The following is a 24,950-nucleotide window of genomic DNA, read 5'->3' as shown; positions in this document are numbered from 1 at the left end:
CCAGGAGACCGCGGCGAGAGTGGGCGGAGAGGAGGAGGTGAAGGGCAGGGCTAGCTGCGCGGGGAGAGGGGGCGGGGAGAGCCCTTCTGGTTAGCGGAATTTACAGGCTGTCTGTGGCTGGTGGTGTTTTACTGAGATGCCTGTGGGGCACACCAGCCTGTGAAATGGCTGTCTAGGTACCAATGAGCACTCTTTGCTTGACGAAGCCTCTCTAAATGTTTATTTGTAGGGATTCATTAAGGTTGTTACTGGTATAATATTCTTGCAACCCAGGCTGCTATAACAAATGCAGGGAATGAAAAAATTGTATACGTACTCATGCATTGAAGCATTGTTTATTGAGCACCTACTGTGTGCCAGGCACTGTAAGACTCACCGGGCATATGACAGAGAACAAGTTAGAAATGACATTGTCATCACAGAGCTGAGGTCTTTTATTTTATTTTACATATTTATTTATTTTGGCTGCGCCAGGTCTTAGTTGCAGCATACAGGCTTCTTAGTTGTGGCATGCGGACTCTTAGTTGCGGCATGCATGCGGGATCTACTTCCCTGACCAGGGATGGAATCCAGGCCCCCAGCATTGGAAGCACAGAGTCTTACCCACTGGACCACCAGGGAAGTCCCACAGAGCTGAGGTCTTGTGAAATGAATCACAAAAAAAAAAAAAAATGTACGTTGAGTAGGAGAAAGCTACTCATTCATTCATTCAACAAGCATTAGTGAGTGATTTCTACAGTTCTGGGGAATCAAAGATTAATAAAACCAAATCCCTGCCTTCAAAATCCTCTTCATCTTGTTTAATGGCTCTCCCATCCCCCTTCCACTAGAATGTCTCCCCCCGCTTTTGCATTTAAGCTCCATAAAGGTTTGTTGATGTACCCCAAGGGCCTGGAACAATAAAATTTATTTATGGACACTGAAACTGGAATTTTATATTCCTAGCTACACTCCACCCCAGGGCTTTGCATTTTGAGCACTCAATAAATGATTGGTAAACTGAAAACATCTTTCATTCAAGTGAGGAGACTCAGTATCTATTTTAAGCCCTAGAGAGTAGGGATAATAATTTATATCAGGGTTGGCAAGTTGGAGGTCTATTGGTAATGGATCCAACTCACCCTGGTTTGTTCAGGACTTGAGTTATAGCACTGAAAGTTCCATGTCCTGGAAAGTGCTGGGCTCCAAGCAAACCTTGACAATTGGTTACTCAACTCCATACAAACCGAAAGCCAGATCCAACATAGAGATGCCTAAAAGGTTTTGAATACTTTTAAGTGCAAGATTTCAAACTATACAACTCTTAGGTAAAACTCTAAGACTCATAGGAATAAGTCTTTGTGACTTGGAATTAGGCAGTGGTTTCATAGACATGACATCAAAAAGCATAAGGGACACAAGAAAAAACAAAAAACAGATATATTGGACCATATCCAAGTTAATGCTTTTATACTGCAAATGATACCATGGAGAAAGTGAAAAGACAACCCACCAAATGAGAGAAATATTTGAAAATCATATAACTAATAAGAGATTTACATTCAAAATATGTAAAGAACTCTTACAACTCAGTAAAAGACAAATAACCCAATTTAAACGTGGGCAAAGGATATGAATAGACATTTCTTCAAAGAAGATGTATAAATAGCCCGTATGCCCTTGCAAAGAAAAAGTGTAACAACACCGCAATCAAGATACAGAATGTTTCCATCACCCCAAAAGTTCATCTCTGCCTCCAGACAGCCACTAAGCTGCTTTTATTACTATAGATTAATTTGCATTTTCTAGAATTTATATAAACAGAAGCATAAAGTACATATTCTTTTGTGTCTCAACTTCTTTCACTCAGCATGGCTTTGAGATTCATAAGTGTTACTGTGTTGTTTTAGTAGTGCATTCTTATCACTGAGTAATATTCTATTGTATGGATATGCCACATTTTATTTACCTATCCATCAATTAATGACCATTTTGGATTTTCTAAATTTGGAGTTATTATGAATGAAGTAGCTGTGAACATTCATGTACAAGTCTTTGTGTAGATTTTCATTTTCATTTCTCTTGGACAAATAAATACGGAAGAGTGAAATGGCTGGGTCATTGAGGTAAGATTATGTTTATCTTTAACATTTCCAAAGTGTATGTATCATTTTACATTCCCATCAGTGATGTATGAGAATTCCAGTTGCTCCAAATCCTCACTAACACACAGCATTGATAGTTTCTTTAACTGTCACCATTCTAATAGGTGCATAGTGGTATGGCATTGTGGTGTTCATTTTTGTTTCTCTCATGACAAATTATTTTGACCATATTTTCATGTGCCTATTGGCCATTTATATCTCTTTCTTGTGCAGTGTCTGTCCAAATATCTTGACAGTTTGAGGGGAATTGTGTGTCTTCTTACTAAATTGTAAGAGTTCTTTACACGTTATGGATTACAGGTCTTTGTTAGATATATGTATTATAAATTTTTCTGAAATTTGTGGCATACTTTTTCATTTTCTTAACAGTATCTTTCAAAGAGGAAAAATTTTAATTTTGATAAAATTGAGGTTATCAGATTGTTTTCCTTTTATGATTTGTGCTTTTTGTGACATAAGAAATCTTTGTTTACCCCAAGGTTGCAAAGATTTTTCTCCTATGAAAAAACTCCTCAGAGAGTTTTATCGTTTTCGCTTTTACACTTAGGTCTATGATGGAGTTCCAGTAAATTTGTGTGTTTCGTAACATTCGTTCACAGTAGTATGCCCTCTATATTTTTAGGTGTCCTTCCCTTTCTCTAGATCTCTATGGGTTATTTGGCCACGGAGGAATAGTGTATCTTGCAAAAAAGTTTGAGCAGGAAGACAGGAGACAGGGCTTGCATTCAAGCATTGTGACCTTAGACCGGCCTCTCCACCTGTATGTGGCTGTGTTCTCATCTGTAAAAGTGGCACTAATCATACATTACCCTGCCTGCTGTCCAAGAGTGTGGTGAGAATGGAAGGAGATGCTACAGATGCCAGCGCTTAGAACTGGTCCAGTTCCAGAGAACATGTGGGGTGCTATAACTCTCATCATTTCCAAATGATCTCTGTTCCTCTGTCTCAGTGTTCTACCAAGTATAGTGTTTACTTTTGGGTGTAATGGAGATGACTTTAGGTGATACATGGGATAAACATTTAGCCTACTTAAATGATCAAATACAGATACTTATTTTTATGTACATTAGAAAAATATGTTTTTTCCCAAATGTGAAAACAATCTAAAAACAAAAGAAATTTAAAAATATTTATGTGATATAGATTAAAAAACTAAACTAAACTAATTAAACAAATTGGGAGATTAGGATGGACATATATACACTACCATGTGTAAAATAGGTCGCTGGTGGGAACCTGCTATAAAGCACAGGAAGCTCAGCTCGGTGCTCGGTGATGACCTGGATGGGTGGGATGGGGGCAATGTGAGGGAGGTTCAAGAGGGAGGGGATATATGTATACATACAGCTGATTTACTTCATTGTACAGCAGAAACTAACACAACATTGTAAAGCAATTATACGCCAATAAAAAAATAAAATGAAAAGAAAATAAAGTGATTTCTACAGACAAAAAGAAAATTAAATTAAAAGTAAAGGTGACATCTGGATGTGGCCAAAAAAATTTAGGATGCTATCCAAATAGCTGAAGCTTGTCAAAATGCAGATTTATGGGCATCACACTGATACATTCTGATCCATTTGGCTGGGATGGAGCCAGGAGCCTACACTTTTAACCAGGAAGTCAGGGGATTTTTGAGCTAAGCCGTGTAAGGCCCACATTTTGAGGAACATTGCTCCTAGTGTCTTAGTTACCTATAGCTGCATAACAAATTGCCCCAAAACTTAGCATCTTCGAAAAATATTAACAATTATTATCTCGCACAGTTTCTGTAGGTCGGGAATCCGAAAGCAGGTTATCTGGGTGGTTGTAGCTCAGGGTCTCTCATGAGGTTGCAGACAGATATCAGCCAGGGCTGCAGTCTCATATGAAGACTCGAATGAGACAGGAAGGTCCACTTTCAAGATGGCGGACTCACATGGTTAGTAAGTTGGTGATGACTGTTGGCAGGAGGCCTCAGTTCTTTGACAAGTAGACTCCATGAGAAGATCCTCTCCTGAGCATCTTCACAGCTAACATGGTCAGTGGCTTCTCCCAAAGTAAGTGGTCCAGGAGACAGCAAAGTTGATGTGAGAATGTCTTTTATGACCTGGCCTTGAAATTCACATACTGTCCTTATCACAATAATCTTTTGGTTACACATGTCAGCCTTATTTGATGTGGGATATGAATCCAGGATATAAGGGGGTCTTTGGGGCATATCTTGGAGGCTGGCTACTACACTCAGCTTCCCTTCTGTATTGTTCCCCATGTTTGAAACTCTCAGAAAAGACAGTAGAGAAAAAACACAAGAGTCTCTGCCAGGAAATGGGGTGACTAGTTTAACTGATGGCAGAAGTTAATTCTGTTATCAATTAACTCTTCTGGGCCTCAGTTTCCTCACGAGTCAGATGAGCTGGCCTCTCATGGCCTCTTCGGTTAAGGTCCTTCCTGATTAGAAAAATAAATAATTGTGACTTTTAAGATGTTATGATAAGATGTTCTGGGAAGCAATGGGCTAAAGTCTTACAGGGCTTCTGTTTGAACAGGAGGAAGTGACTTTTAAGCTAATCTCATTCTTACTGGAAAGTAAAAAAGGAATCCAGGCACTGTTTGACAACATAAAAAGTAACATCAAATAGGAGGAGACATGCAAAAAACCATATCGAAGTTCTTGGAAACTTGCATGGGCTTGCTGATTTAAGAAAACGAATGTATGTGAAATATGAACTGATCAACCATATAAATTAGGTAATAATTCCCACAATTACTTATTGCAAATCAATTATTTTTATAAAGGATTTGTATTGAAGAGCTCCCCAGAAGGCTTAAAGGCGGGTTTATTGTGAGGATCTGAGAGGTAAAGCAAGCTTAAAAGCTGATTTTAGGATCTCTCTGGAGATTGGAGATCAATCAGAAAAGGAGGGTTTGAGTTACAAAGGCTGCAACAATTCAGAACTACTGCATAAAGAAAGATAGACTTATACAGTCATCTCTTAAAAATGTTTCTAATTATGAAAGAAATAAATGATCACGGTAGAAACTCAGATAACATAGAAAAGCATTCAGAAGAAACTAAAACTTACTACTAATCTACCACAAAGAGATAACCAGAGTTACCGTTTGGGGGGTATAGCTTTCCAGCCATTTTTTGATGCAGGGACACATACACAGACGTCTTCTTACAAATTTGGAATCATATTTATCCTATTAGGTGGCCTGTTTTTTCACTTTTAATGAGCTTCTAATGAGCATTTTTTACCAGAAGGAGTAACAATGTTGATGCTATATTTCCCCTGTGTTTTGATGATGCTTTTCAAGTTGAAAAATTTTAATTATTTTTTGAATAATAATGCATGCACATAGCACAAAATTCTCAAAGGACAAAAGGTGGCCTCAGTCACACAGTTCCCTTACCAGAGGCCAGCAGTGTCCCCAGTCTCTTAATTATCTCTATATTTATAAGCACTTAATCTTATTCTCACACAAATAATAGCATTCTCTTCCATTGCCCTGCACCTTACTGTTTTCCCTTAACAACACATCTTAGAATCTCCCTTATTAGTACACAAGAGCTGGTGCATTATTTTCATAGCACATAGTACTCCACTACACGGGATTACTATAATTTTTCTAGGTATTTACATGCTTCTAGTCTTTTATTATTAGCAGCAATGCTGCAATAAATATCTTTATTCTTATGTGTGTGTGATAAATATGTAGGTCACAGAGTATGCAGATTTGTCATTTTTGTAAATTGTCCAAATTGCCCAGGGTGAAGATGGCACCCATTTACTCTCCCACAGGGATGCCCAAGAGTGTCTGTTTCCCCATATACTTACCATCACTGTGTATTGTATTTTTCATGCTTTGTCAATCTGATGGGTGGAAAAAAATGTTTTCTGATTGGAGTTTTAATTTGCATTTCTTTCATTACCAAGTAAGGTGGAGCATCTTTTCAAAGGTGTAAGAACCAGTTATGCTTCCTTCCTAACTACCCCAGCTGGAATCAAGACCATGTGCCCAAGTGGGTACTTGAAACCAACACAATGTGGAATACTGATCATAGTGTGGGGTAGTAATGGTCCCATCTTGATGGACTCTAGTCTGAGGCAGAAGTGTCCAGCCTAAGACACAGACCTTAGATCCACACAGATCTGCCTGACATCCTGTCTGGTCACAAACCAGTTGTGTGACCTTGGCCAAGTCATTTTACTTCTCTGGGCTTTCCTATTCTGTGAAGTGGAGATTTTTTTTTTAATACTTTATGCACATGTAACACAACTTTCTAGCAAGTCATCTTTTTTAAAAATTATTTGTTTTTATTTTTGGCTGTGTTGGGTCTTCGTTGCTGTGCGTGGGCTTTCTCTAGTTGTGGCGAGCAAGGGCTACTCTTCATTGCGGTGCGCGGGCTTCTCATTGCGGTGGTTTCTCTTGTTGCGGTGCACAGGGTCTAGGCACGCGGGCTTCAGTAGTTGTGGCACACGGGCTTAGTTGTTCTGCAGCATGTGGGATCTTCCCGGACCAGGGCTCAAACCCGTGTTCCCTGCATTGGCAGGCAGATTCTCAACCACTGCACCACCAGGGAAGCCCCAGAAGTGGAGATTTTAATAGAACCTACTTGGTGGGGTTGTGGAGAGGATGAAATAGGCCAGTGCACGTAGGTACTTAGCACAGGGATCTAGCTGCTAGCAAGTGTTTGGCAAGCGGTTTCAATTATTATGTTTACAGCAAGGCAAGTGTGAAACCCAGTGTATGAGTCAGGATTCTCCATATTCCTCAATTTTAATTTTTAATAGTATAAGTATAGTTAGGTATAATCCACTTAAACAAAACTCTCTATAATTTATAAGCGTATAAAGGGGTCCTGAGACCAAAAACTCAGAACCACTGAGCTAGAACTTTGATTTCCTTACTAAAGCAGTTGCAACTACTTGCTCTGGAGTTGGGGGAAGTGATTAAAAGGGAGGGCAAATCCTCTCTGGCTCCAGTGCTGTCCAGTGCAGTAGCTGCTGCTGGCCACTTGTGACTATAGAGTACATGAAAAACGGCTGGTTCAAATTGAGAAGTACTTAGTACAGAAGAAGAATGTAAATTATCTCATTAATAATTTTTCCATATAAATGACAATATTTTGGACACATTGGGTCAAGTAAAAGATATTGATAAAATTAATTTTATCTGTTGTTTTTCACTTTAATGTGGCTACTAGAAAATTTAAAATGTTTACTTCCATATATTTCTATCGGACACTGTTATTCTGGAGACACACAGACTTGCCTGCCAAACTTGTTTCCACCACTTACCAGTTGTGTCAAAAGACTTTTTCTCTAAATTTCTTGTATTTCCTGGGATGTAAAAACTGTTAAGACTGAATATGAATAATGCATGTGACGTACTTAGCAATGCATTTAAGTAAACAATAAGTTTGGTGGCTATTATTAAAGGTCTCGGTTTCTCTATAGGTGTCGTCAGAGATGTGCCACATGCCCATTAAAGGCCCTTCCTCTGCGATCCATTTCCACTCCGACGACAATTATAACTAACGGTGGCCAAGTTGTGGTCCCGTTTTCAGGCGGGGGTCGCCCTCTTTACACCGAAAAATAAAAATGACCCAGGGCCCCTTCTGCAAATGGGATATGTGTAACTATGAACAGGGCCCGAGCAAAACTTGAAAACCAAACGACCCCGGGCCGCACGGTCTCCCTTAGTAACCGCCGAAGACGCCCGTGACTAAGGGGGAAAAGGAAAAACAAGGCGGTGGTCCGTCGACTCCAGTCCTCCGGCGAGAACCACTTCCGTTTCTTCAGGGAGCCCGTCCTTCTGTGTACCTTCCCCGGAGGAGCTGGGACTTTGGCCGCGGGTTCCGCCGTGTTGGGAGCCCCCGGAGCCCTGGGTCCGGCCGCGGAGATCGCGGCGGGGGTGGCGGCAGGCCTCCCGCGCAGCCGCGATGCTGAGCTGCCGGGCTGAGGCGGCGATGACCGCGGCCGACAGGGCCATCCAACGATTCCTACGGACCGGGGCGGCAGTCAGGTGAGCTTTGGGGGGCGGGACGGCCGGGGAGGCCGGGACCAGAGGAACCAGGGTACCGAGGCTGGCCTGTGGCGGCCCTTTCACGCCCCAGTAAGGGTCCCCAGGGGCCGGAGTGAGCATTCCAGAGGTTTCTGCGTCCCGAAGTGTTGGAGGCCCAGGCCTTGGGACGGGAAGGGCGACGGGCCTCCAGGGCCTCCAGGCAACGGCGATCCTGTCGGCACTCCCCAATTGTGCTGGCGCTCCCAGTTTTATCACTGCCCCCTCCACCCCCCTCCTCCGCCTGCCAGTGCCTCCTGTAATCCTGTCATTGTCCGCAGAATTTGCAGGGATCCTCAGCCTTGTCAATGGCCCCCTCGGAGCTCTCAGCGCCTCGCAGGCTTTACCGTACCCCTTCATCCTTTCAAGATACCCCCAATCCTTCTGGGCTCCCTAGTCATGTCAGTACCTGGCCTGCTAGGGTTCTCCAACCTGTCAAGCTCCCCAGTCCTGCCATGGTTCTCACAACCCTGTAAAGTGCCCCGGGCTTGCTAGCGCCCCCCACCCGCACTTTGTCAGTACCCGTCTTCCTGTCACACACACCCCCACACACACTTTTGCCAGGGATCCCTTAGTCTGTATGGGTCCCTAATCTAATTAGTGGCTTCTTATCTTGCAAGGGCACCTAAACCAATCAGGACCCCTTAACCTGTTAAGGCTCCCAGTCCTGTTAAGATCCCACATTCCTGCTAGGACCCCCAATAGTACGGGTTCTCAACCCTGTCAGTGTCCCTATGTCCCTTGTCTTATCCACCCTCCCTCGGGCTCTAGGCTTCAGAGCTGAGCAGTGTGGCTCCGTCCCTGCCCCCAAGCCCCCTTCGTGACCCTAAATGACTGAGACCCATTGCTCAGGTCAGCTTCCTCCCTCTGGAACTGGAGCAGTCTAAAGAGCTTATCATCCCGGGGTTGGAAGTCCTCAGTGGCGATCCTGTCCAGTGCCCCCATTCTGTAGTTGGGACACGGGCCTTGCAGTGGCCATGCCTGTGGTCCTACAGCTGAGCTGATAGCAGAGCTGCGGGGAGAAGCCAGATCTTTTCACTCCCAGGCCCCACTACTCTCCTCGTGTTGTGGAGTTTCCAGAGTTGGCCCTGGGTTTTTTATCCATGCCCTACTTAGGACCTAGGCAGGCCCTCTCTCCCATCCTTTTGACATTCTGTCCTTCAATTTCCCCATGAGCTTCCTGGTTTGAAGCACAGACTTGGCAGCCCAACAGACATGAGTTCAGATCCACGTGGCCTCACGTGAATATACCTATTGTGTAAAAATCAGCACAATGTTGCATTAAGAAACTTCAAGAATAACTTTCATGAATGAAGCTGAGACTATAATACTTGATAATTGCAGCAGCTAATATTTGTTAAGCTCTTACTGTGCACCCCATGCATTAGCACTTATTCAGTCTTTACAATAATTCTGTAAGGTGGGTCTCACAGTTGTCCCCATTGTACAGATGAGGAAGCTGAGGCTTAGAAGGTGCAGTGACACCATAGGGAATAGCAGAACCAGAAGTGAACCAGATTATGGAATTCCACTTTCTTAACCAAGTTCTGTGCACATTCTACCGACACTGTCTTGGGAGAACAAAGATTTATCTGAAATTCAGTCATCAGTTGTGTATCACATCAGCCATGACATTGGAAAAATGTTGGTGGTTGTAGACAGAGTTACTAGTATTACCAGTGGCTCTTCCCTGAGTTAATGTTGACTGAGTTGAGGTCAAAACAATATTCACATGATCCACACATGGGGATAAGAATATTTTAAACACACACACACACATATATGTAGCTAACACATATATATAGGTATATATTACACAGATATATGTAGGTACATATATTGGTTGCCTTATTTAGTGGAAATACATAACTGTGTATGAAGACAGTGTTTTAAGTTACTGGTGAAATTTCTTTATTTGTAGTAAAAGAATAACTTCAGTATTCGAGTCAAGCCTCAAATGAAGAAAACTGTAATATAATAAATATTTAGAAGATCTTTTATACTATTGTATGCCTCTCCCTTACCCCGTTTAATAACCTAAAAGATAAATCCATTTCTATATTTCTCCAGGTCCCAATCATTCAATAAGTATTATCAAGAACCTACTATGTGATCTAAATACTTGGAAACACTTGGGATATGTTAGTGTGTAAAACAAAGATCCCTGCCCGTGGGGACTTTGCATTTCAGTTGCGGGAGACCGAAAATAAACGTGGTGAATAAATGAAAGTTAGGTTGGAAGGTGGTGAGCTCTGTGGTAAAAAGAAAACATAGAACTGGGTAAAAGGGCCACGAGTGCAGGTTCTAGTAGTTTGTTAGAAGTGAAGGGATGGGGAGGGAGTGAGCCAAGCAGTGGGACCTGGGGAAACAGCATCTGAGGCAGAGGGAGCGCAGTGCAGAGGCCCTGGGGTGGGAGCTTGGCTGTGGCCGGGGTGGTGGCCGGTATGGCAGCAGAATGAGAGGCAGGGCAGGAGGAAAGCCCTGGCCGGTGGCGCTCTGGGGAGGTTGTGCTCTGACTTAGGTTTCAAATCCTAATGTCTAAATGTGTGATTTTCAAGACATAATCCTATACTGTATATTACTTTAATCTGAAAGCTAGGTATTTGGCAGGCCAGTGGTTATTTTGATGAAATGTTATTTCTGTGTACCTGTACCTGTATATACACATATTGCATTTGTGATGAGGAAAGACAGTAAACATTTTCTTTTTTAGATATAAACTCATGAAGAACTGGGGTGTTATAGGTGGAATTGCCGCTGCGCTAGCAGCAGGAATCTACGTTATTTGGGGTCCCATTACAGAAAGAAAGAAGCGTAGAAAAGGTAAGAATGAAGCCTTTGGATCATGGTCTATAGACTGGACCCAAACTCTTATTGTTTAAAAACAGTACGGAAAGGGGAAGACATTTTTGGTTCTCTTGTATCTTCAATTTTGTCAGTAGTACCTTCTTTTAAACAGAAGTTAATTTTAATGACTCATTATGTTATACCCCGTAGTAAAAAGATTTATATTTCACCCGCACTAAGGTCATGAGTTTGAGACATGCTTCGTAATGAAAAATTTCAAGTGGCTTGGTTGTCTAAGTGTTCTCGTTGCTATGGCCATTGTGTTTCCAGTTGTACAGCTGCCTAATCGAGTGACGCCTTTGTGCTTTCACTGAATAGCTGCTAGTCACTAGTAAATGTTTCAAGTTTGTTTCTTCACTAACACAAAAATCTATTTCCTTATTTTTAAAAATGCCCCCCTTTGTCAATGTTGCTCTACTTATATGGATTAAAATTCAGCCAAAATAAATAAATACATAAAAGGGACAGGTGTAGCAAAATGTCGATCACTGTTAATTCTGGGGATGTTTGTAACCGGGGTTCATTAGATATCTACGCTTCTTTTGTGCATGTTTGAGAACTCTCATAATAAGAAGTTTTTTTTGTTTGTTTTTGTTTTTTAATTTCAGCGGAAGAGGGAAGTATGTCAGATTTTGTTGATCTCTTTGCAGAAGGACTGATCAGAATGGCAGTAGTGGTGTCTTTCCCACTGATTATAAGAACAAAATCATTGTCCTGGGGAACAGGAACAGAACAATTGTTTTCTTCTGTTGTGAGAAACATTGCTTTCTTAACAAAGAAGAGAGAGAGTGAGGGAGAGAAAGAGAGAGAGAGGTTACTAAGTGTTTCTGAACATTCAATGGAAACCAGGCTGTGCCAGACACTCTGGTGCATTTCAGTAGTCACGCGCGGCCCGGACTTGTCCTTCTGCGGCTTACGGTCTCCTGAAGGAGCAGTGGTAGGACTGGGCCTCGGCTAGGACAGGATGCCTGGCCCCCAGCTCTGTGTGGATGAGGACTTTCTGAGGTAGGGGTTTTCAATCCAAGGCCACGGTGCAGGAATTCTGGGTCCCAAATGGGAGAAGATAAAGGAGATGGTCCAATGCGATGCGCTGTTCTCTTGTTCCCCCCACTTTTTTAGGGCTTGTGCCTGGCCTTGTCAACCTGGGGAACACCTGCTTCATGAACTCCCTGCTGCAAGGCCTGTCTGCCTGCCCCACCTTCATCAAGTGGCTGGAAGAGTTCACCACACAGTACACCAGGGGTCAGGAGGAGTCCCCCCAACACCAGCGCTTGTCCTTGACACTGTTGCATCTCTTGAAAGGTACCTACCTGGAAATGTAAAGGGCGTGCTGTGCATTTTCAGAGCAGCAGCCCAGATGGCAGACAAAAGGTTAATAGCCTTTATGTAGAAGAAGATCATACCTATCATTATGATAAAAGCACTAAGGGCCCAATAGTTAGAGACAGGTGTTTTTTTTTAAATCAAAGCTGTAATCGTTTGTTTTAAAACTTGTCAGTTTAGTAACAGCTTTTTAGGGAAGGAGAAAAATCCACTTCCATTTAAGCATTTTGACTGTAGGAAGTACCCTGGTTTCACAAACATCAAAGTTTAAAAACAAAAAGTGTCTTAGCCTAGGAAATAAGGTAATTCACAAAAGACATAATACAGACTGTACTGAGATAGATACAGAATGCATCTAACAAACAAAATAAGCAATTTGGCCATCATCAAAGAAATACAAATAACATAATAGTGAGGTACCGTTTTTTGGCCTGTCAGCAAAGATTGGAAAATCCACAATCCTGACCAGCTAGCTGTTGGGTGACATGTTCATAAATGCTGGTGGTGGTGTAACTTGGGGCAGCCTTTCTGGAAAACAGTGGAACCACATAGTAATAGCTTGCAAAATGTTGAGTACCGTTTGACCAAGTAATTGGTGGACGATGATCTACACTAGCCTGCAGTGGAGTTCTCAGGGCAAACAAGTGTGGGAATGGCCCAATACTGGCCCCGAGCTTGGAGAGTCACAGTGTACACGGGCTTGGTAAAGGTTTTAGGAAGCCACCAATCTAACTTCATTTTGAAACCGCTTTTTTTGACTGTAGAGCTGGGTTTCCTCCTGTAGCATCTGGACAACCCCACACGCAGATACCAAAATCTGCAGATGCTCAAGTCCCTTATATGAAATGGTGTAGTGTTTGTGTATAACCTATGTACATCCTCCCATAAGCTTTAAATCATCTCTATGCTACTTATAATACCTGATCCAATGTAAATGCTATGTCAATAGTTGCCGGTGCCTGGCAAATTCAAATTTTGCTTTGGGGAGCTTTCTGGAATTTGTTTTCCTGAGTATTTTCTTTTTTGGGGGCTGCACTGTGCAGCGGGATCTTAGTTCCCCGACTGGGAACTGAACCTGGGCCCCTGGCAGTGGAAGCACGGAGTCTTAACCAGTGGACCGCCAGGGAATTCCCTTCCTTAGTATTTTCAATCCTTGGTTGAATCTGAGGATGCTGAACCAGTGGGTATGGATGGCCGACTATATGTGCAAAGATCTCCAACACCTAGTGGTAATGGGGGGAAAAGGAAAGAATATGGTTATCCAGCAGTAGAATGATTAAGCAATCAGTGGAATGTTGCAGAGCCATTAAGAATCATCGTTATGAAATGTTTGTTTTGTTTTTAATTTGGGAGAGGGCATAGGCTATCCTATTAAGTTTGAAAGAGTGGGGTACGAAATACGGTATAATTTTACTTCAGCCAACGCAAAAATTTCCACAGATAAAGGCTGGACAGAAAAAGCCAAAATGTTAGCCATGGCTATTTTGGCATGGTGCAGGTGACAGTTTAAAAACATGAAAAAAAAAACTTTCAATAATAAGTGTGTATTACATAGTCAGAAAAAAAATTGGATTTTAAAAACACTCAGCTAAATATTGCTTCACTGAGGTATGATCTCAGCTTGACACAGAAACCTGTATGAAAAGTAAGTTCTGCTCTTCTGTATAAGAGGCAACTTGAAAAAAAAAAAAAAGAGGCAACTTGAAAGTAATTTCTTTTACTGCCCTGTTGAAAAAAAAAACATACCATCCCAAAGACTGTGTGAAGAACTGACACGTCCACATAGGTGTCATAATGTAGGGTTAGGTGTTGTCCTCCCATTATATTCTTCCTTCTCTGCTTCTGCTTCTCAGTGTCTTTTATTTTGGTTTTTAGAAATAGTTTTTCATTATATAAGTAATTCATGAGTAAATTCTTCTTGTTGAAAAATTAAAGCATTACAAATAAGGCTAAAATTCTCTTTATCACTACCCGCTCCCTTCCTTCCTTCCCAAAAGTAAAAGATAAGTGTAACCTTCCAATCCACTTTCTGTGCATTTAACTATGTTTCTAAATACCCACGGAAATGATATATTGTTTTGTTTGTTTTTTCATGACCAAATAACATGATATGTATTAGAAAAATGGCCATTTCATTACTTGTAGCTCTGCCTCATTCACCGTTTTTTTTTTCCTTTTGTGAGTTTACTGGTCTCATGTATTTTGTCTTCTGTGAACTGCCAACTCATATCCTTTGCCCATTTTTAAAAATTGAGGTGAAGGGGCTTCCCTGGTGGCGCAGTGATTAAGAATCTGCCTGCCAATGCAGGGGACACGGGTTCGAGCCCTGGTCCGGAAAGATCCCACATGCCACAGAGCAACTAAGCCTGTGCACCACAACTACTGAAGCCCGCGTGCCTAGAGCCCGTGCTCCGCAACAAGAGAAGCCACTGTGATGAGAAACCCGCGCACCGCAACGAAGAGTAGCCCCCGCTCTCCACAACTAGAGAAAGCCCGTGCGCAGAAACGAAGGCCACATGCAGCCAAAAATAAAATAAATAAATAAATAAAAAAAAAATAAATATTTGAGGTAAAATATTCATAATGTAAAACTTACCACCATAACCATTTTCAAGTAAACAGCTCTGTAGTATTAAGTATATTCACATTGTTGTGCAACCGTGACCACTATTCATCTCCGGAAAGCTTGCATCTTCCCATGTTGCAACTCTGTATCCATTAAACAATAACTTTCCAGTTTCCACTACCCCCAGACCCTGGTAACTACTATTCTATTCTCTGTCTCTATGAGTTTGACTATGTACCCTATTTAAGTGGAATCATACAATATTTGTCCTTCTATGTCTGGTTTGTTTCACTTAGCATAATGTCCTTGAGGTTCATCCACATTGTAGCATGTGTCAGAATTTCACTCCTTTTTAAGGCTGGATGTGAGTAATATTCCGCTGTGTGTGTATATGTATGTATATACACACTACATTTTGTTTATCCATTTATAGGTCAGTGGATGCTTGGGTTGTTTCCACCTTTTGGCCATTGTGAATAATGCTGCTGTGGAGACTGGTGTACAGATATCTGTTCAAGCCCGGGCTTTTAACTTTGGGGGGTGTAGACCCAGAAGTGGAATTGCTGGATCAAATGGTAATTCTGTTTACTATTTTGAGGAATCACCATACCGCATTCCACAGCAGCCTTGGCATGTTACATTCCCACCAGCAGTGCACAGATGTTCCAGCTCTCCACATCCTCACCAGCACTTGTTATTGGCTTTTTTTTTTTTTTTGCGGTACGCGGGCCTCACACTGTTGTGGCCTCTCCCGTTGCGGAGCACAGGCTCTGGACGCGCAGGCTCAGCGGCCATGGCTCACGGGCCCAGCCCGCTCCACGGCATGTGGGTTCTTCCCGGACCGGGGCATGAACCCATGTCCCCTGCATTGGCAGGCGGACTCTGAACCACTGCGCCACCAGGGAAGCCCCTTGTCTTTTTGATGAGTGTGAAAGTGATATCTCATTGTGGTCTTGATTTGCATTTCCCTAATCATAGGTTATGTTGAGCATCTTTTCATGTGTTTATTGGCCATTTCTAGGAGTTTTTGTGTTTTTTTTTTATGAAACGTCTACGCAGATCTTTTGTCCATTTTTTAATTTGGTTTTCTGTATTTTTGTTGTTGTTGAGTTTTAGGAGTTCCTTATATATTTTGGGACTCAAGCCCTTATCAAACATGTGATTTACAAACGTCACACACCTTTACAGCTGCATAGCATCCATCATCGCAAGATATCCCGGTTTAATTAGCCATTTGCTTCCGGTGCCTTGTCTACATAAACAGGCTGCAGTGAACATCCTTGTACATGCCCATCGTGCAGATAGGCACCTCTTTCCCTGAGGTAGATCCTGGGAAAGTCATACTGCTGGATTGTAGGATATGAAAATTCGTAGACATTGCCACGTTGCCACACAGCATTTTACGCAAAATTGGGCTGAAGGGGACATTCAGATTTTCCTTGGGAGGGTAAAAGCTAACAGAAGGGCTGCCTCGGAATGTAGGAGGAAGAAGGAAGGAACAGGACCTCTCCTGACGGGTCTCCTTCATACTGGAGGGTAAAGGTCTGACCTCAGGGTTTATTTGCACTGATGACTGGCTACTGGCTGCCAACGCTGGTGCTTCTCCACCGCAGGTCACCACCCACGGCACCAGCCATGTTCTGAGAGGGGTGGCGTTGGCAGTGTTCAGACCCTCCAGAGTCAGAGTCTGAAGTATTCAGAGCTATCTCTCAAGTTCCCTGACTGCAAATCAAGGAGGAGAAACAGGCTGGCTTAGTTTATCTGGAGAATCACTGAGCTCCCAGAAACTGCATTGAGAGGGCAGGCTCCTGTATTTTTGTCTCCTCTGCACTAGCAGTACTGGCCCAGTGTGATATACTGGTCCATAATAATATGCTGTGGGACGGGGGGTGGTCAAGATCAGGAATTAACAAGCTATGGCCCTTGGGCCAAATTTGGCCTACCGCCTGTTTTTTTTAAAAATAACTTTATTTATTTATTTTTGGCTGCATTGGGTCTTTGTTGCTGCGCATGGGCTTTCTATAGTTGCGGCGAGCGGGGGCTACTCTTAGTTGCAGTGCGCGGGCTTCTCGTTGCAGTGGCTTCTCGTTGTGGAGTGCAGGCTCTAGGTGCGCGGACTTCAGTAGTTGTGGCTCACGGGCTTAGTTGTTCCGTGGCATGTGGGATCTTCCCGGACCGGGGCTCGAACCCATGTCCCCTGCATTGGCAGGCGGATTCTTAACCACTGCACCACCAGGGAAGTCCCACCGCCTGTTTTTGTGAATAAAGTTTTATTGAAACACAGCCACGGTCATTTGTTTACATATTATCTATGTAATATGTAATATTACATATTATTTATGTAATATGTAACATGTAATATTACTTATCTGTCGTCTGTGGCTGCTTTTTGTGCTACATGGGCAGAGATGAGTAGTTGCTACAGACACCTGCAAAGCCTAAAATGTTTACTAGCTGACCCCTTACAGAAAAAGTTTGCCAACCCCCATCTAGATGTAATTGTAATATAAATTCATAAGCCCATCAGACTTTTATTTTTGTCTATTAGGCTTGATTCTACCTTGATTGAAAAGTAAACCACTCAGAAGACCATTTCAGGCTGCCTCATAGAGCTTGATGCTTTGCAGTGATAATCAGAAACTCAAATGCAAACAAATCCAAGAGAAGGCCTTACGGCCACAGGAGAGAGTCCTGTAGAGAGGAGTTAGGGCAGTGAGTGTAGGGTTGGACCAGGTTGTTGTTTAAAGGCCCTCCTGTCCCTCAGAGTTGTGAGTTAAAATCATTTTATTCACTACAAATCTTGCAACAGTAAATTTATATTGATGATAGTAATTCAGATATCTGAAAGTCAGTTACTTCATTTAAATGGTGCAGGCTCATGAAAAATTACATTCATTCGACAAACACGAAGTGTCTACTAGCGTACTAAGCATTGGGTAAGACTACAAGGAAGAATAATGAAAGAGATACAATTCCAAGGTGAATTTTACAGTCCTTACATTATTAATTAGCTTTGACACGTTGTGCTGTGCAGCTTTTCTGGTTCGTTGTCATGCTGGTTCACTTAATAACTGTGCTACCTTTTTTGTTGCCAGCTTTATCCTGCCAAGAAGTCACTGATGAAGAGGTCTTGGATGCAAGCTGCTTGTTGGACGTCTTAAGAATGTACAGATGGCAGATCTCTTCGTTTGAAGAGCAGGTGAACACAACATTCAAAGCAGGTTTCCTTGGAGAATCTTTCCCACTAATGAGGTGGGGCCTGAGCTCCAGAAACAGCTGCATTGCTGCAGCGGGAAGAATAAACGCCAGCATTGACCTTGCTGTTGTCTGGCCTGCGTGGACATTTCTGTGACATTTTAGACAGCCTTAGTGTCCCGAGACCAGATTGTGAACTTTATTCCTGCTCTCGCAATCAGGGGAGAGGGAAGGTTCACAGGATAGAGCGTGAGCACACAGCTGCCAAAGAGGGAAAAGCTTTTTAGTTCCTGAGTGACTTTGCATTTCAGTGGATGGTGGGGACATCTGGGGCCTATTCGAGAGAAGCAGGTGGCTTTACCTTAGAGGCTCAGAGGTTTGGGTGAGACTCTCTTTTAGACTATACCTTCATTAAAAAAAAAAATCAGTCTTCGGAGGCTGGCTTAAAGTGGCCGCAAACCTTGAGCAGCTGTCATATGCAGTCCCAGGGCCTTCCTCCAGCCACTCCCACCCCCCTTTTCCACGACTACAGCTTCCTTGTCTTCTTTGGTACTGGCCACCCTCCTCCTCTTCCCCAGAGGACGAGGCTGAGGCTGAGAGAGTGAAGCTCTAGGGACCAAAACTTCCACTTCCGTTGGTGTACACTTCCGGCGGTCCATCCCCGCCGCCACATTTCCAGGCTGGCCCTGGCCAGCGTTGGGTTGGCTGCTTCTGCCTCCCCCAGGGAGCCCCTGGACCAGAGCCCCTGGGCTCCCAAAACTGTGGGGCTGAAGCAGGAGGCATGTAAAAATGGAGAAGTGAGGCGGGAAGGCTTCCTCTCTCCCCTCTTCTTTAGAGATGATCTCTGTTTCCACTTCCATCTGAAGCCATGTATGTGTTACTTCTTAAACACGACGTTGAGAGTATCCTATACTTTCTTAACAGTGCTTCTCAATTGATCCATTATATGTTGAAATATTTTTCCATTTAGAGAATACTTTTTAAATCCTCCTCTGGTAACTGGAATTATTTAGCTACATTTTACATTTCTCTAAACTGAGACAGTGACTGAGATTTAGTCCTTAACATCAGATACCTGTCAGCTGAAAAAAAAATGCACAACCTCAAAGTTGAGAATTAGGTTTTATTTGACAGATGTCCTGAGGACTTAAGCCCGGGAGGCAGCCTCTCAGATAGCTCTGAGGGACTGCTCGCAAGAGGTAAGGGAGGAGCAGGATATATCAAGTGTTTGCAAAATCAACAAAAACAAAAACAGGTAGTCAGAACAAAAGAAGATTACTGTTAATTAAAGAAAAAACAGACATGTCAAGTAAATGAATTTAGCATTTTTCTGTGTGAGGGAAGATGCAAGTGTCTGAGTTCATTGAAATCATTCCTTCGAGATGCCCCTTAGCTGTCTAGAGCCGGTATCCTGCTTTTCTCCATCTTGAATCCCCTCAGAGGACACAGTAGGGGGCGGCTGCAGGAGCTGATGCTTTGGTGGCCAGCAACGTCCTTTGTTTACTGATATGACAGGCGACATTCTTTGCCCACATTCCTTTTCTAAGTCCTGCTCTTCTGTCAAGGACCCACTTAAGTCCCATTTGCTCCTGGGGAGTATTTCCAGTGTCTGACACTGAGCCGCAGAGTGCCGTAGTATGTATGGGAAGGAGAAAGCATGTCTGTCTCTGGTTCTGTTCCTCTTTGAAGGTACCCAGAGCATCTAGCATGGGGCCTTGTCCACACCTTCACTATTAATGATCTGGTCATCCAACCACTTTTCAGTGTCTAAAGCTAGAGCTGTGGGGTGCTTTGGGCCAGGTATGTGAATTATCTGATTGAATCCTCACCACAGCCCTGTAAGGAGTTACTGTTACTATCCCCATTTTACAGATGAGAACACTGAGGTTCAGAGCAGTCAAGTGACTTGCCCAAAGTCACACAGCTATTTGAGTGACAGAGCCAGGATTCAAGCCAGTCTGGCGCTAAAGTGGCTGCTCTTCAGCTCTTCTGCGATACCGTTCCTTTTCTCAAGGCCAAGTAATCACATGGCTGACGGTGACAGAATAGGTTTTGGATCCGACTCCATCCTGTCTTGGGATTTTTCTCTGTGGTGAACCCTTGCTCATGCTTCATGGGCTGGCCCAGATGCCTGGTCTGTCAAGGCTCCCCGAGCCTTGCAGGAAGAGATGATCCTCCCTCAGCTCCATGTCCAGGGCTCACTGGTCATAACAGGGCCATAGCATTGCACTGCTAGATAGTAGCAAGGCTGCCATGTCTGCCCCTGCCATGTCTGGGTTGTGAGTCCCTGAGGGCAAGAGCCTTGCCTTACTTACCTTGGACTCTCCATCACTCTCTCGCCAACTGCTGGTCACAGCCTCAGAGGGGATTCATTTATATGTGCAACAAATGCTTATTGAACGCCGACCTCGGGAAGGGCCTGCTGAGGGCGCTGGGTGGTAGTATCAAGCGTGACTTGCAGGGGCCCTGTGCTCAAGGAGCTCGGGGTGTAGTGAGGGTGGGGCTGCAGACCATTCACAGGTAACTTTAACATGTGCTAAGAAGGTGATATGAGAAAGTGCGGGAGGACGGGCGGTGAGAGGAAAGCGGCAAGGGGACTCCTTTAGAGGGGGCGGCTTCTCTAGAGACCTGAGGTTTCAGCTGAGACCTGGAGTCTAAAGAGGAGCGAGGCCCGGGGTGCTGTGGGCGCAGCGTGCCAGCCGGAGGAGCAGAGTTGGGGCAAAAGCCTCGAGCAGCTGCAAGGACACAGAGTTGAGAAGGGCAGGAAGGGCAGGGCAAGCAGTGGAGGAGAGGGGGCTGTGGGGACTGCAGGGCCTGGGAGGCCGAGGGCTGGAGCTGGGCTTCTGCTCTGCGTGCAGGGGGAGCCACTCGGAGCATTGGCAGGGGACCGCTTTGGCCCGACCTAACATGTGAACAGGACCACGCCGGCCTCTGTGTACAGGAGGGGTGCAGGGGGGCAGGACGGGAGCAGAGAAGAAAGCTGGCGGCGTGCAGACACCCAGGCCGGGGAGGGTCCAGCTCAGGCTGGGGCTGAGGCAGGGCAGTGGAGAGACCTCAGGGATTCAGCGGGTGGTTTGGAGGGAGAGCCTGCGGGGCCGCTGCTGAATGGCCGGGGGTGAGGTTAGGTCAGGGAGGGCTGGTGACGGAGGGTTCCCTGAGGAGCCCTGAAGGATGAGAGAGAGGCGGCCGCGTGAAGGCGTGAAGACCCGGGCGCGGGAAAGACCCAGGTCTGAGGTGGGAGCCGGCTTGGCACATTCAGGGAGCAAGAGAAGGCTGGGGGCTGGGGCGCGGCGGGGGGGGGAGAAGGTTCTAGGGCCGGGGCGTGTCAGGGCTGGCCAGCCAGCTAAGAAGGGAGCCGTTCACTGCAGCAGTGGAGGCCATCGGGAGGTTGAAAGCAGAAGAGAAAAGTCATTTGCCTTTAGAAACAGATCGCTCTGGTGACTGTGGACGGAGCCAAGAGTGGCAGCCCAATGAGTATCAGCCGCATCAGAGTTCAGGGGGGACGGGCTGCCCATCCCAGGAGAGTCGGGGTGGCTTTGGCTTTTGGGGAGAGGGGCGTTTGAGTTGATCCTTAAAAAATAGTCCCCTGCCACATGAGGCAGCAATTCTGCTCTGGGTGTACGCCCGTAAGAGCTGAAAGCAGGGACTCAGATATTTTGTGTAGCCCGGTTCACAGCTGCATCATTCACGACAGCTGAAAGGCGGAAGCAGCTCACCTGCCCATCGATGGCTGATGGATAAACAAGATGTGATAGGTGTGCATAGTGGAGTATTACTCAGCCTTTGAAAGGAAGGAAATTCTGTGCTACGCCATAGATGAATCGGCATATGGTGCTGAGTGAAACAAGTCAGTCACAAAAGGACAGATGCTGTATGATTCCGCTTATCTGAGGATACGCGGAATTCATAGACAGCAGAGTAGAACAGTGGGTGCCGAGGGGTGCGGGGGATTGGGGAGTTAGTGTTTAGTGGGCGTGGAGTTTCCATTTGGGAAGACGAAAAGAGTTCTGAAGATGGACGGTGGTGATGGTAGCACAAGTGTGAATGTGCTTAGTGCCAATGAGCTGTACACTTAAAAAGCTTAAATTGGATGAGTGTTCTACCACAGTGAAAACAAAACAGTAGTCAGGTAGAGCAGAGGTCAGAGCCCTCTCAGCAAAGCTAAAACAGGCTCAGAGATGGCTTGGATCAGCGTGAAGCCTGCCCACCCAGCATTCGTTCCTTCTCTCTCTCCTTGGGCCTCTCACTTGAGGGCCTTTACTGGTGAAAATGTCTAGGATGTAACCATTTCCATTTAACGCACTGGGCCTTGAGATGGTGGGAAGCAAATTCTGCCCACCTTAGCCATAGGGGGTCTTCCTGGTGGTCCACACAGGGGTGGTTCTGACGTTGCCGTGGCCTCTTCGGGCCACTCTGAAGAATGCTTTGCCCTTTGACAGGACGCTCATGAGTTATTCCATGTCATTACCTCGTCTTTGGAGGATGAGCGGGACCACCAGCCCCGGGTCACACATCTGTTTGACGTGCATTCCCTAGAGGTAAACCATTAACACTCTCGATACAATGAATGCGGTCTGTGCATATCGAACAGGTACAGGGAATACAAATGTAATTTTCGTGTAACTTTAAACTCAAAAGTAAGATTCGATAAAAACCCAGTAGTGGGATGAGGCTGGGGGAGGGTCTTAAACGTCACACTTGGCAGTTGGTGACTTTGGTTAGGGATGTCGAGCTCTTAAAAACGATTCCCTGCTGCAATCTGTGTTGGGCTTGAGATGAAAGAATGTATTTCCCCCCACCCCTATTTAATACAGGAGAACAAGGAGCCACAGGAATGCTAAATGAATCTTATTTCTCTGGCACATTATAAATGTTAGGGAGTTGATAAAAGTTAATTAGTAAAAGTGGGGGAGTATTCCGGAGAGGCAGTATGTTCAATTGCATTTGGTGAAGGAACAGGTACAGTAACCAACCAGAGAGCATAATTAAGGCCCCTTTTAGGAAGCTTGGTTTAAAGTTGACTTTGAGGGACTTCCCTGGTGGTCCAGTGGTTAAGCCTCCATGCTCCTAAGGCAGAGGGCTCGGGTTTGATCCCTGGTCGGGGAGCTAAGATCCCACGTGCCGAGCGGCATGGCCTAAAAGTAAAGAAATATGTAAATAAATAAAGTTGATTTTGAACTGTGCAGTCAGCACAGAAACTTGTGAGATTTAGGAGTGGGGTGAGGGTGGGTGATCAGAGAGATTGCAGTAGGGTTTTCAGCCTCTCTCTTTTTCGTCCCCTACAGCAGCAGTCAGAAATGACTCCCAGACAGATCACCTGCCACACCAGAGGTAGTCATTTTCCATTGAACTGTAACACGTGAGATGTGTACTTTTTAGAAATGACAATAATTTGCTTTATGTTTTCTAAAAATAATGTTTTTCTGGTGACACCCATTCTGACTTGGAGTGTGTGTACTTGAAAGGAACCTGTGTTTTGGGAACAGTTTTAAACTGTCCCCCTGGTGAACATTTTCAATTGCTCCATCACACCCGAGCCCTGCTCAGTTTCCTCTGAGCGGACTTATTTCTCCCTCAAACTAGGGTTTTTCTTTACCTTCTTGAATTGGTCCTCTGGTGCACTTAATAAGCGGAAACTGCTGTGTCCTCAGCATTTACACTTTGGCCAACTATTCCTGCAAATGATCCCTTCCTCCTTGGAAGGAAATTATTGTTTTCTTAACACTTAAAAAAAATGACATATCAATTCCTTCGCACACTGGTAGTAATGAGAACAATTCTCTTTTGGGTCCAGGCACTGTAATATCTCATTTAAGCCTCCCAACAGCTCTGTGGAGTTGGCGGTATGGAGGATAGTGGCGTCATAATTATCCCCATTTCCAGCAAACTGAGGCTTACCGGGATGAAGTCTCTGGCCCTGGTCACGTGGCTAATAAGCAAAGCCAGGACCCGGCCCAGGCTGGCCTGACCTGGAGCCCGTGGTTCCGACTAGCACACCACACTGCTGTGTTTATTCCGCTAGCCCCCATCCTATCCCCCGCAAAGCTCGCGTTTTTCAGAACTTGCTTATTCTGATGATTTCAGAAGTTTATCTCACTTTATGGAATGTTCACCAGTGGTATCATTCTTGTGACATCTCAAACATTTGAAACAATGTTTGTAAAAAGACATTATCAAACACATTTCTTTTTAAATGTGGCTGTACCTATTATATAGAAACCACATTTAAGGACCTGTGTAAATTCTCCTGTGAAGGGAACTGGTTGTGTTTTTGATGGATTTCAATAAGGGAACCTCTTTCAGTGTCCTTTTCAGGAACTTTTTTTTTTTTTTTCTAAAGAAGGTGTGTCTACCACATACTAAGAAGGGGGTGAATTTTGAGGTTGGTGCCAGAGGGCTAGAGGTGGCCTATCCAAAGGTGTTCTGTATTCCAGGGTCACCTCATCCCACATCCAGCCACTGGAAGTCCCAGCATCCTTTTCATGGAAGACTTACTAGTAACATGGTCTGCAAACACTGTGAGCACCAGGTAAATACTATACCAATACTTGATATTTTCTGGCAAGGTTTTATTTAAGTTAAGATTCATGGGGCTTCCCTGGTGGCGCAGTGGTTGAGAGTCCGCCTGGCGATGCAGGGGACACGGGTTCATGCCCCGGTCCGGGAAGATCCCACATGCCGTGGAGCGGCTGGGCCCGTGAGCCATGGCCGCTGGGCCTGCGCCTCCAGAACCTGTGCTCCGCAACGGGAGAGGCCACAACAGTGAGAGGCCCGCGTACCGCAAAAAAAAAAAAAAAAAAAAAAAAATTAAAAAAAGATCCAAAGCA

At 44.5% G+C, this 24,950-nt stretch overlaps 1 protein-coding gene across 2 annotated transcripts in view; it reads left to right on the top strand.

Annotated features, from left to right (window-relative positions):
• Nucleotides 1-7,980: 7,980 nt before the first annotated feature.
• USP30 (ubiquitin specific peptidase 30) overlaps nt 7,981-24,950 on the top strand; it is a 28,009-nt gene continuing 11,039 nt past the window's right edge. Inside the window, exons 1-7 of one of the 2 annotated variants that reach the window (XM_024741523.1) lie at nt 7,981-8,156; nt 10,906-11,015; nt 12,159-12,341; nt 18,024-18,127; nt 22,563-22,661; nt 23,409-23,454; nt 24,558-24,652. In XM_024741523.1, the coding sequence (XP_024597291.1) occupies nt 8,074-8,156; nt 10,906-11,015; nt 12,159-12,341; nt 18,024-18,127; nt 22,563-22,661; nt 23,409-23,454; nt 24,558-24,652 (720 nt within the window). In that variant the 5' untranslated portion in view covers nt 7,981-8,073. The remainder of the gene's footprint in view (nt 8,157-10,905; nt 11,016-12,158; nt 12,342-18,023; nt 18,128-22,562; nt 22,662-23,408; nt 23,455-24,557; nt 24,653-24,950) is intronic. The other variant, XM_024741524.1, reaches the window with a different exon arrangement.

Source organism: Neophocaena asiaeorientalis, unplaced genomic scaffold, assembly GCF_003031525.2.
Source record: "Neophocaena asiaeorientalis asiaeorientalis breed wild unplaced genomic scaffold, Neophocaena_asiaeorientalis_V1.1 scaffold648, whole genome shotgun sequence".
Lineage (NCBI taxonomy): Eukaryota > Metazoa > Chordata > Mammalia > Artiodactyla > Phocoenidae > Neophocaena > Neophocaena asiaeorientalis.
The sequence above is the reverse complement of the archived record's forward strand: the minus strand, read 5'-3'. Positions and strand labels throughout refer to the sequence as shown.